This window comes from Chrysochloris asiatica, unplaced genomic scaffold (genome assembly GCF_000296735.1).
Source record: "Chrysochloris asiatica unplaced genomic scaffold, ChrAsi1.0 scaffold00076, whole genome shotgun sequence".
Lineage (NCBI taxonomy): Eukaryota > Metazoa > Chordata > Mammalia > Afrosoricida > Chrysochloridae > Chrysochloris > Chrysochloris asiatica.
In genome coordinates this window covers 3,875,477-3,886,806 of record NW_006408594.1, presented here as the reverse complement: position 1 = coordinate 3,886,806, position 11,330 = coordinate 3,875,477, and the positions used below count along the sequence as shown (strand labels likewise).

The window sequence follows — 11,330 nt, the reverse complement described above, 5'->3', positions numbered from 1 at the left end:
CGCTGCCCCCAACCCCTAAGGCCCTGCCTAAGGGGTCTAGCCTTTTGCCTTGGTGCTTTGAAGATAGTTATGGGGGTCCACAATGGAGGAGTTGCCCAAAGGCAGAAAGCCCCCAAACCTTCATTCCTGGCTTCAGTTCCGGGAGAGAATTCCAGTGGTTGTGCGGAGATGCTACTAAATAAAACACAGGCTGGGGTTGCTGGGACTCATAGCCCACCTCACCCTAATCATCCTTGCAAGTCCCTACGATCTCCATTAGCCACCACGGTTAAATGGGGGTGATTGGGGTAATGTTCACATTGTCTGCCTCTTTGGCAAAGATCTAGAAATGGAGACTGGCACTTTGTAAAGTAACGCGCTTTGCAAATAAAGTTATTTTCTCATTGTATCATGGGATTCATCCAATCCTTATTCTGAGACCCTAGGGAAACGGTGGCGCAACACGTTTCTGGGAGTGCAGAGTGGGACCACATCTCAGTGGCCTATTTTAGTAGCTGCTGAGAATCTAATTTCTCCATCCAGATTTTTATGGGAATCCAGAGAATTGGTTTGGGAATAATCAAAACAAATCCACCAGAATATTGTGTTTTCAAATCTGAAAACTTCAGAGTTGACACCATCAAAACAAGAACCTTGACCTTTTGAACTAACCTGGCCTCACTGCTTCCCTACTCCGCCTGAGTCAACAAGATAAGCTCTAGGAGAAGTATCTATCAGATACTGAGTCACAGGCCTCCTTCTCCCTCCCCCACTCACCCCTCTCTCAATCTTTAGGTTAATCCATCCCTTGGTCTTAGAGTAAACCCATTCATTTGCCCTGGTCTCTGAGAGTCCAGGGTCCAGGGAACCTCTCTCTGCCAGTTATGACCCATTCACCCTCATGTGAACCCCCAATTCGATCCCTGTTCAGATCTCTCCCCGGTCTGCCATTGGGTCTGTCCAAAGTACCCCCACCATCCCTGACATGTGTACATTCTGACCAGATATAGCTCTGACACCTTACTTTTAGAGTATTTAGGACTTCTGCACTTAAGAACTAAGTGGGGGGGAGGGGCGGGGAGGCATACTCAGTGCATATCCCAAGACCCCAATTCCATGCCAAGCAGGAACTGATGTGTGGTTAAATGATCAGCAGTAGACAAGGGATCCTGGGGAATCCAGAGTCCCTTCCTTTGGCCTCTAGACCCCTATAGTCCCTCAGAACCTCAAGACTTCCTTCAGCCAGTGGCCCACCCTGGGGAGGTAATCGGCCTCATCTATACAGCTAAGCAGCATGAAACAAGACATATACATCTTAACAAAGACTTCACATGCTTCTAGCAAAATGGTGGTGGTCCAGGCAATAGCTCTCTAAACAACTTGTAAACTTTCAAGAATTTATCAGAACCCTAAGAACACAACCCTCACCTTGGGGGTTCCCCAAGGCCATAAAATATTCCTGGCTTCTCCTGATCCCAGGGGCCCCAGGACAATCTTAAATCTTCTGCATAATAACGCCATTGTGGACCCCACCCCCACACTTCCTTCAAAGGGCCTTGAGATAAGGGCTGGACCCTCAGGCAGGGCCTCAGGGGTTGGGGGCCAAAAGTTCTGCCTCTGACACTCCCAGGTTGAGGGAGGCATGTAAATGAATTTCCAATTTAAGATTTGCGGGAGATTTGAGGGGTCTTTGAGGAGAGGAAGTGACCCTGAAGGCCTTTCCCCATTCCTCAGGAGGACCAGGTAGAATTGGGGATTCGGGCTCAGGTAAGAGCCTAGACACCCAAGGTGTGGGGGCGCACTGGGGGAAAGATAACAGAGGAGGGGGAAGGGATAAAGTTTGAAAGTGCCCTTCCAACTCTTACAGGGAAACTTTGCTGGGGGCCCCAAGAACGGAGGGGGGCTAGAGATGTGGGGGGCCCGGTGGCGGGAGGACCCCAGAGAGGTGATCGGTACCCCGGGGAGCGACCCCTCCCCCCTGTCCCGTCTTGGCCAGGCTGGGAGCTACACGGCTCAGGACCACGTGTGTTAGTTGGGGCTGCTTTCCAGCCGCTCTATACATCTAGGGAACCCCGCAGCGATCCAGAAGTGGGATCCCCTGTTAGCCCCAGGAGAGGGCTTTGCTCTGGGGGGTCCCCGCACCAGGGCTCCCTAGCCTCATAGGACCAGCCCCCCGCAAAGGGGAAATGTGCTGGCGCGCCAGCAGTTCTCAGCGCCGTTTGGGGTGCATGACGGGCGCGGGGAGCGGCGGCTGGGCTGGCTGGACACCCTGCGGGGGAGCCCAGGGACCTGGGCAGCGGTCCCGGGCGGTGGCGGGGTGCAGGAAGACTGGGGCATGGGAGAAAGGTTGGATTTGCACAGTTGAAGAAACACAGATGGCGGCTGCGCGGCGCCATTCTGGGCCTGGCTTAGGCAGCCAGCAGCCCAGTCCTCACCGCGGTCCGCCCGCCGCCGCTAAATACCCGGATGCGCGGCTCGCGCGCCAGACGCTGAGCTGGGAAAAGAGAGGCACAGGAGGCAGAGTCAGAGTCAGGCGCTGAGAGCCACAGACAGAGCCGCGGGGCTGGGCTACAAAGACTCTGCCTAACAAGCCTCCCCGCGACCAGAGCCGGGAAGGAGAAGCGACTGCGCCTGCATCCCTGCGAGCCAGGACTGGTTGTCAAGAACCCGAGCCAGGATTGCCTCAGCCTCCAACGAGGGCTGGTCCTACTGAAGGCGCTTTCTTCAGGACCCGGCGGATTACCATGACCGAGAACTCCACGTCTGCCCCAGCGGCCAAGCCCAAGAGGGCTAAGGCCTCCAAGAAGTCTACAGACCACCCCAAATATTCAGATATGATCGTGGCTGCCATCCAGGCTGAGAAGAACCGGTCTGGCTCCTCACGCCAATCCATCCAGAAGTATATCAAGAGCCACTACAAGGTGGGTGAGAATGCTGACTCCCAGATAAAGTTGTCCATCAAGCGCCTGGTCACCACTGGTGTCCTCAAGCAGACCAAAGGAGTGGGCGCCTCGGGCTCCTTCCGACTGGCCAAGAGCGATGAGCCCAAAAGATCCGTGGCCTTCAAGAAGACCAAGAAGGAAGTCAAGAAGGTGGCCACACCAAAGAAGGCAGCCAAGCCCAAGAAGGCTGCTTCCAAAGCTCCAAGTAAGAAGCCCAAAGCCACCCCAGCCAAGAAGGCCAAGAAGAAGCCGGTTGCCACACCCAAGAAAGCCAAAAAACCCAAGACTGTCAAAGCCAAGCCAGTGAAGGCATCCAAGCCCAAGAAGGCCAAATCGGTGAAGCCCAAACCCAAGCCCAGTGCCAAGAAGTCGGGCAAGAAGAAGTGAATATGAGGCCTTAACTGCGGACACTCCTCCCTGTCTCCTATTTTCTGTACATACTTTTTATCATCTCTTGAACCTCATCTGTAATCCTTTGCCCCTTTCTATGGGACTTTATAAGAGAAAGGACTTGGACTCCTCAGAAATATGGAAGAATTGATTTTTTTTCTTCTTCAACCAGTTCTGCAAGGACAGCAACAAGAAATCCCATCGAATGATGAAAATGTACTTAACTGTGTTTTGTTAACTTGTCATTATGCTACTTGTGGGTTTAGGGGTTTTGGTGGGCTGGTGTGTTTTGTTGGAGGGTTTGTTTGCCACGAAGGTGGATGGGGAGGCAGCTTGTCCTGGGCAGATGAGGGTGTCCAGGGGTTGTCAAGCTTGGAGGGGGGGCATCTTTAAGGCAGGTGAGCTTTCTCTTGTTTAGTTGGCTCTCTGGCCTCTGTTGTTTAGGGAAGGGCTTGAGAGGACACACTGAGTCTTCTCAGCTAACTCTGACTCTCCATGAAGCTGGGGGTGGGGGGATGCTGGGGAGGGGAGGCTTTGGAAAAGTCTCATTTAAAAAGGGAATGGAAACTTTGTGGGAAGGGTGGGGAGTCAGTCAACCAAGTGCCTCAGTCTGCCCCATTGAAACCTGGGTTTTTTCCACACAATTGATGCATTGTATCCTAGAAGAATCCCCCCCCCCCTTTTTCTTTTTTCTTTCTGTCTGAGGTGGCTTGATGGGGAAGCATTGATAGAGCTCTCCAATCCTGCCATCAGAAACTTGGGAACTTCTCCATTTCTTTTTACTTCGGAGTCTTTTTATATGTAGCTATAGACAGGGGAGGGAGGCAGTGGGCGGGGAGGAGTGGACAGTCAGACATACTGCAATTTTGAATTTAAGTAGTTTTACAGAGTTAGATTTGTGTGTGTATGTATTCATAGGTATGTATATACGAGGGAACTTCAAAAAATGTAAAATGGAATTCTCGTATATATACACAATATATCTAGTGCTAGTTACTTATCTCACATTCAGGAGCTATAAGAAAAAAATGTACAGTTCTTTTTCTCTTCTAATTTTTAATAAGATTGTCCTTTTTTTTTTCCCCCTGGATAAGTGTTATTTGTGCCAGGAAGAAATTGCTGTCTTTGTATTATTAAGACTTTAAAATAAAATTAGCAATGGAAACAGTCTGAGCGTGTGGAGTCTTTCTCAGTTTAAGTGGACGGACGAACAGTATGTGTGTGTGGGGGTATATCTGGGGCTCTTTGAACCTGAGAAGACGGACGGTAAGGGAGCCCCGGACGAGACAGACCCAGGGAAACCTTGGGCTGGATGGTACTGAACGTGCCTCAGTCTAATTCTAGGCTCTAGCCTTTAGAGTCCAGAGGGCATCCCGCACTCCTTTTCCTTACGAGAGAGGATATTGGCGGAGAACGGGGTTGGGAGTAAAGGGGAAAACTCGCTGGTGAGCCAGACGCCCCTTCTCTCTGGTCCCTGACACAAACCTCTCTAGTCTCAATTTACACATCAATCCACTTTTCAGCCTCCGCAGGGCCCGCCCAATCCCAGGGCCCGCCTCCCTTGCTGCTTAAACAGCCCCTATCGCTCCGATTGGCTTCTAGGGTCCGGCCCCCAGCCGCGTGACAGGGCTGGCGCCGCGGTGCGCACGGCACCAGGCGGACTGACTTCTTACGGGGCGGTGGGCACGATGTGGGCTGGTAACGTCCTGCGCGCTGCCTTCTCCGGCGCCCCCCGCGGCTGCCGCGCGCAGTCAGCGCTGACCCAGCTGCGATGTGTTCTAGAGGCGGAGTTGGAAGGAATCCGCGGGGCCGGTACATGGAAAAGCGAGCGAGTCATCACGTCCAGGCAGGGACCACATATCCATGTGGACGGCGTCTCCGGAGGTAACCACCCCTTCCTCAAGTCGGCAAACTTGGCCGGGCGTTCCAAGGCCCCTTCAGGACTTGCACTGAATTGGAGGCTCTGGATACTGTGTAGGGAGGAACCTCACCGGCCCACGTGCCCATTAGCCCCCTTCACATCCGTCGAACCAATTTTTCTTGGTAGAGAGAGAAGTGTTGTGCCCTTGAGCACGCGGCTGGGTGAAGGCCCATCAGTGAGATAGGCAGCCCCAGCTGGCTCCAATCAACTGCTTTCAGGAAGGGTGTGTGGAGGCGGCAGTGAGAAAACTCGCATTTCTGGAGAGGCTGCTTTGTAAAGGCCTCTGATAATCGCCACACGTGGAGTCCGCAAATCTCCAAATGCAGCAATGGGTGATCCTGTTTTACAATTGAAGCGGCCGCCTCCTCGTAGCTAGCTCTGGGTAGAGCTGCGCTATGATCTAGGGAATCCTGGAACAGGAAGGCCAGCTACTTGAACAGAGTCACTGCGAGAAAGGGGCTTGAGGTCTGCTGCAGAATCGCAAGACCAGGTCTTCCTCATCCATGACCTGTTGGACCAATGGCCACTGCCCGGCGTCTGAATCAGGCAATAGTGGGGGCTGATTATCAACTGGCCGCTAGCAACAAATTGGCATGGAATCCTTCTTGGCGCTGTTTTCCTCATCTGTTGCGCCAGCTTCCTCTGCGAGTCAAAGGATGGGAAATGAAGAGAGCCAGGTTCTCAGCCTGCCTCTGCCTCTCCTAGGCTGTTTGACTCTTTCACTCCTCAGCCACCTGTGTTCACTTTAGGCTCACTCTCTAATGCAAGGTCCTGTCAGGGTCAACGTCAGAAGCGCCATCTTTGGGGATGTGTCACTATACCAGAGAGCAAATTAACTGTCCTCTTCCTTTTCCCATGAGAAACCAAGGCCCAGATGCGGGATGGGTGTAGTTCTTCTGGAGCAGAGAAGCCTGTGAGTTAGGGCTGGCTTCCTTAAAACCAGAGTTAAGACTTCAAGGTACAATATATGGCGAGAGGTTTTACCCTACCCTCGTTTCTTGCTATTTGATTTTGGGTTCCTAGACCTTTGCCCCAAACAGGTAGATTGGACTATGTGGTTTTTGATTCTCAAGTGTGGTTGTAGGTCCATTTCTTCTCTCTAGCCTCAGGACCTGGTATTGACATTTTTCCAGGCCCTTCCTCACCTTGAACTCTGTTATCCGCCTCCTCTCCTCCTCCATCTCAGGAATCCTGAATTTCTGTGCCAACAACTACCTGGGCCTGAGCAGCCACCCCGAGGTAATCCAGGCAGGCCTGCAAGCCCTGAAGGAATTTGGAGCTGGCCTTAGCTCTGTGCGCTTCATCTGTGGGACCCAGGTACAGAGAGAGAGAGATGGGGAGCTTTGTCCCTTGGGTTGGCTACTGACCCCAGCTGTCCAATTCCCACCATCAGCAGAGCTGGTTTAGCTGGTTTAATTCGCTCAGGGCTGTCTGGTAGGAAGGCTGGCCTTAGTTCTCTGTTTCGAGAGGCCTTGAGCAAGAAATGTGACCTCTGTGATCACCCATTTACCCACCTGGAGAATAGCTTTCATCACACATTGCCCCTTATATGAGAGAAAGGGTAGAAGGCAGCCATTGGGACCAAAGGTTCTGGAACTCTTCCGCTGAGCTTGGCTCCCTTCTCTGCCCATGCCTAGCTCTACGACTGTGGACAAGTTTCTTACCTTCTCTGCCTCAATCCCTTTGTTGGTAACATTGTAGAGAATAGCACTTAATAGGTTTGTTACAAATTAAAGCCTTAACATATGTGAAAGTGCTTAGGGCAGTAACTAGCAGACAGTAGGGCTCAATCAATGAATGTTGGCCTATTTTATTTTTTTAAATAGTCATTGACATGAAACTTACATGCTGTTTGATATGTGCCTAGGTACTGTTTTTGGTACATTACAGATTACTCATTAATCTTATAAAGTCAGTGCTCTTCTTATTCTCATTTTAGAGCTGAGTGAGGCCTAGAGAGGTTCAGTGACTTGCCCAGAGGCACACAGCCTATCATGGGATTTGAGCCAGGTGGCCTGACTCCAGAGTCTATGCCCATAAGTAGTTAACTGTGATTATCACTACCTGCCCTCTCAGAAAGGTGCAATGAATGTCAGAGGCAGAACTCCCAACTCCCACACTGAACAGCTTTCAAACCTAAGAATTAAGAGGCCTAAAATGGGCCAAAATTACTTATGTAGTTCTCTTCTTTGCCATTGCAACCCAAAAAGACACTCAGTTTGCTCTCAGGAAAAACACATCATTTTTCCCCACCTTTACCTCGAGTTCCCACATTAGACCTCCATTACAAAATGAAGTGGGGGAGCAGAAAAGAAACCTTGTTGTTGTTGTTGTTAGGTGCCATCCTAGTCTGATCCCAATTCCTCCTGGGGTCAGGTTTACACTGGTTGTAGGGTAGCCCTTGTGCATAAAGCAGAGGGAGGCTGAGGCTGCAGAACGAGTTCTCTGTGTAGCCCTCTAAGCCTCTGTCTCCCAGGACCCCACCCCTACCTGTGGCATTAACATCTGTCTCACTCACTTTCCTCAGAGCATCCACAAGAATCTGGAAGCCAAGATCGCTGACTTCCATCAGCGGGAGGATGCTATCCTCTATCCCAGCTGTTTTGATGCCAATGCTGGCCTCTTTGAGGTTTGTGGGGGCTGTGGGTGGGGTCTGCTAGGCCCTGGAAAGTTTGAGGAGTGGGCAGTCAGGAGAATCTGGTAGGATGACAGTGCCAAGCTTTGGGGCCTCAATCCCTGTTTCTTACAGAGGTCAAGGCTGGGCTAGGTATGTGCTGGGGGTGAGAGGTGGGGAGAGCACTAGGCTTGCTTCCAGGGCACTTGGGGCAGCTGGAAGCTGGGAGGAGCAGGGCTATTGCTCGTTGCCAAACTAACGCTGCAAGAGCAAGGTCCCTGGTCCAGCACAGTGCTGGGGCTCTGGAGACCCAGATATTGCAGGGGGTGCTCCAGTTACCAGGGAAATTTTGACTCGGGAGAGGAGAGTCTCAGAGCAGTTAGATGACAGCTCTGCCCACACGATGCCCTCCAGGCCCTGCTAAGCCCAGAGGACGCAGTCCTATCTGATGAGCTGAACCATGCCTCCATCATCGACGGAATCCGTCTGTGCAAGGCCCACAAATACCGCTACCGCCACCTGGACATGGCTGACCTAGAGACCAAACTGCAAGAGGCCCAGGTAGGTGAGACCCAGAGGTCCAGGGTGTAGCCTCAACTACCCGACCCCTCATTCATGGACAAAACAATCTGGAAGCTCAAGCAACTACCATTCGAACCCAAGTCCCTCTGCCCCACAGCTTTGCTTTTCCATTATGCTATGAGCTCTGGTAGTGTAGTGGTTACGAATCGTGCTGCGAACTGCAAGGTCAGCAGTTCGAAACTACCAGCTGCTCCGCGGGAGAAAGATGAGGCCTTGGAAACCCTGTTCAGGGTCGCTATGGGTTGGAACCGACTCAGCGGCATTTAACAATAACAACAACATGCTTCCTTTTAGGATTCCTGGTGTGGTGCTGTAGGATTAGCACAGGACTACAAACCACAAGGTTGGCAGTTCAAACCCACCAGCTGCTCCTTAGAAATCCTATACAGGGTTACTATGAGTCAGAACCAACTTGATGGCACTTAACAACAACCACAATGCTGCCTTTGCAGCCCTGGTGTGGCACTGTAAGATAAGCATTGGACTGCTGACTGCAGGGTTGGCGATTCAAACCCACCAGCCAGCCATTCCTTAGAAACCTTATACAGGGTCGCTATGAATCAGAACTGACTCACTTAACAACAATATTCTGCCTTAATATTGCCAGCAAGGGTCTAACATAGGCTAGGGAAGCGGTGGGCACATGGATTAGACCTAACCCCACCTCTAGTATCTTACACAGGAGAATGGAACTGTTCTCATTGCCCAGGATTAAATGTGGCTCCAGTTAGCCCTGGACAAGTGGAAGAGGCTCAGAGAGTCAGAGCTGAGAGAGTGTGTGTTCCAGTCCCAAATGGTGGTCCTATGTTCCCACTTCCATGCTGGGCACTGTGTGAGGCAAGCCCTTAAGAACCCAAAGCAGTGCGACAGGAAGGGTGAATTGTCCCCACTTGAAGTGTCAGCCCCACCCCCACCCCCGCCCATGTATCCCCTGCAGAAGCATCGGTTGCGCCTGGTGGCTACTGACGGGGCCTTCTCCATGGACGGTGACATCGCGCCCCTGCGGGAGATCTGCCAGCTTGCCTCTCAATATGGCGCCCTGGTCTTTGTGGACGAATGCCACGCCACTGGTTTCCTAGGACCCACAGGACGGTGGGAGCAAATGCCACCGGAGGCCCAGGGTTGGGCTTCTGAGGGTGGGTGGGCAGGCAACCAGGAGGCTACCACCACCCCTACCCATGGTCCCTGGGTGCTCAAGTGGCCTGTAGCAGCAGGGGTGGCTTTTTTTTTGCAGAGGCACGGATGAGTTGCTGGGTGTGAGGGACCAAGTCACCATCATCAACTCCACACTGGGGAAGGCACTGGGAGGAGCGTCAGGTACCTGCAGAGTTGTGTCCCTGGGGTTCTTGCCACATGCAAAGCTCACTGGGAAGGAGGAGAGAAGACCTGGGACTGCTGGCAGAGAAGGGGAGGGTAGTGTGGATTATGCACTCAGGAGGGGCTTTGATTTTTCATCTGTCTCTTGACCCCTGTTCACCACCCCACCTCTGTTCTCAGGGGGCTACACAACAGGACCTGGGTCTCTGGTGGCCCTGCTACGGCAGCGTGCCCGGCCCTACCTCTTCTCCAACAGTCTGCCGCCTGCTGTCGTTGGTTGTGCCTCCAAGGCCCTGGATCTGCTCATGGAGAACAATGCCATCGTTCAGTCTATGGCAGCTAAGACCCACCGGTGCATCCCCTGGCAGGGATGGGGCAGGCTGGGGTGGAGGGTGGCCAGGGCCTGCCAGAATCCTTAACTCCATACTCAAAGGTTCAGCCTCACACCACCTCCCAATAAGTTTGTGTGGGACTCTATGCTCTCTGCCCTGGACTGCCAGCTTGCCTGTAGCTGTCTCCACCTTCCAGCCCCTCCCTTGTGCATTTCTCTCCATATGTCCATGTCTTTCTTCTTGTGCTCTCCTGTTTGTCCCTCTGCTTGGCTCCTCAGGTGGATTGGACCTGGCCCCACCTCTCTGTCTATCCCTTCTACAGACTTGGCCACGGCTCTTGGGCTGCATGTCTCCCAGGAGCAGGTGTGAAAGCATCTCCCCACCCCCACCCCCACCTCCAGAACTCCAGCTCCCCCTGACACCTGGCTCACGCTCACAGGTTCCGAAGTAAGATGGAGGCTGCTGGCTTTACCATCTCGGGAACCAATCACCCCATCTGCCCTGTGATGTTGGGTGACGCTCGGCTGGCTTCTAGCATGGCAGATGACATGCTAAAAAGAGGTGAGAGGGACATGGCCCAGTGAGAGCACAGAGAATAGGACAGGAGGGGCCCTAAGAGGAGAGGAAGGAAACCGTAGCCAGAGAGACCTCTTACCCCTGCCCCGCCTCACCCCGCCCCGTAGATTGGCTGAATTCAAGCTTGAAAGCCCTTGGCCAGGAGTGTCCCCACATCTGGGAGCCCTTGTCCTCAGGAAAGTGGGAGCTGAACCCATCTGGCTCTGGTGAGCCCCAGGGTGACTCTTTCCTTCCAGGCATCTTCGTCATCGGGTTCAGCTACCCTGTGGTTCCCAAAGGCAAGGCCCGCATCCGGGTCCAGATCTCAGCCGTGCACAGCGAGGAAGACATCGACCACTGCGTGCAGGCCTTTGTGGAGGTGGGGCGGTTGCATGGGGTGCTGCCCTGAGCCCAGGGCCCCTCCCTCCACAGCTACATGGGGAACCTTTAATCATCCTGGCCTGTGGATCTAAGCCTCAGACCAGAGTTCCAGGGTCGGGCCTGAGTGGAAACAATTGTGCAGACCAGCTGGCAGACGTTCATCCCTTTATCCTTTCTGCGTTTGCGAGCTCTTCGGGGTGGGTTGCTGTACACCAGCGTGGATCTCAGTACAGAGCCCCTCCCCATAATTGGATGGTGTCCAGGTGTCAGGGAAACGGACAGGGCACTGTGCTGTTCTGCCGCACGGAGGGGACAGC

The 11,330-nt window shown here is 53.0% G+C and overlaps 2 protein-coding genes across 2 annotated transcripts; both read left to right on the top strand.

Moving 5' to 3' along the window:
• The first annotated feature begins 2,649 nt into the window (after positions 1–2,649).
• LOC102830098 (histone H1.0-like) lies at positions 2,650–3,379 on the top strand. Its single transcript, XM_006865200.1, has one exon. It carries the CDS (start codon positions 2,724–2,726, stop codon positions 3,306–3,308), a length of 585 nt encoding a protein of 194 aa, XP_006865262.1. The 5' UTR covers positions 2,650–2,723; the 3' UTR covers positions 3,309–3,379.
• A 1,611-nt stretch (positions 3,380–4,990) lies between these two features.
• GCAT (glycine C-acetyltransferase) lies at positions 4,991–11,049 on the top strand. The gene is made up of 9 exons (XM_006865199.1): positions 4,991–5,195; positions 6,419–6,549; positions 7,760–7,861; positions 8,261–8,407; positions 9,366–9,520; positions 9,663–9,745; positions 9,926–10,097; positions 10,517–10,638; positions 10,890–11,049. The coding sequence occupies exons 1-9, from the start codon at positions 5,000–5,002 to the stop codon at positions 11,039–11,041; spliced, it is 1,260 nt and encodes a 419-aa protein (XP_006865261.1). The 5' UTR covers positions 4,991–4,999; the 3' UTR covers positions 11,042–11,049.
• The last annotated feature ends 281 nt before the right edge of the window (positions 11,050–11,330 follow it).

Bases quoted from the DNA above. Each gene is read 5' to 3' on its own strand.
- GCAT (XM_006865199.1), top strand. From the start codon at position 5,000: ATGTGGGCTGGTAACGTCCTGCGCGCTGCCTTCTCCGGCGCCCCCCGC. The intron at 6,550-7,759 runs GTACAGAGAGAG...CACTTTCCTCAG, and splicing joins GCTTCATCTGTGGGACCCAG to AGCATCCACAAGAATCTGGA. The intron at 9,746-9,925 runs GTACCTGCAGAG...CTCTGTTCTCAG, and splicing joins GGCACTGGGAGGAGCGTCAG to GGGGCTACACAACAGGACCT.
- LOC102830098 (XM_006865200.1), top strand. From the start codon at position 2,724: ATGACCGAGAACTCCACGTCTGCCCCAGCGGCCAAGCCCAAGAGGGCT.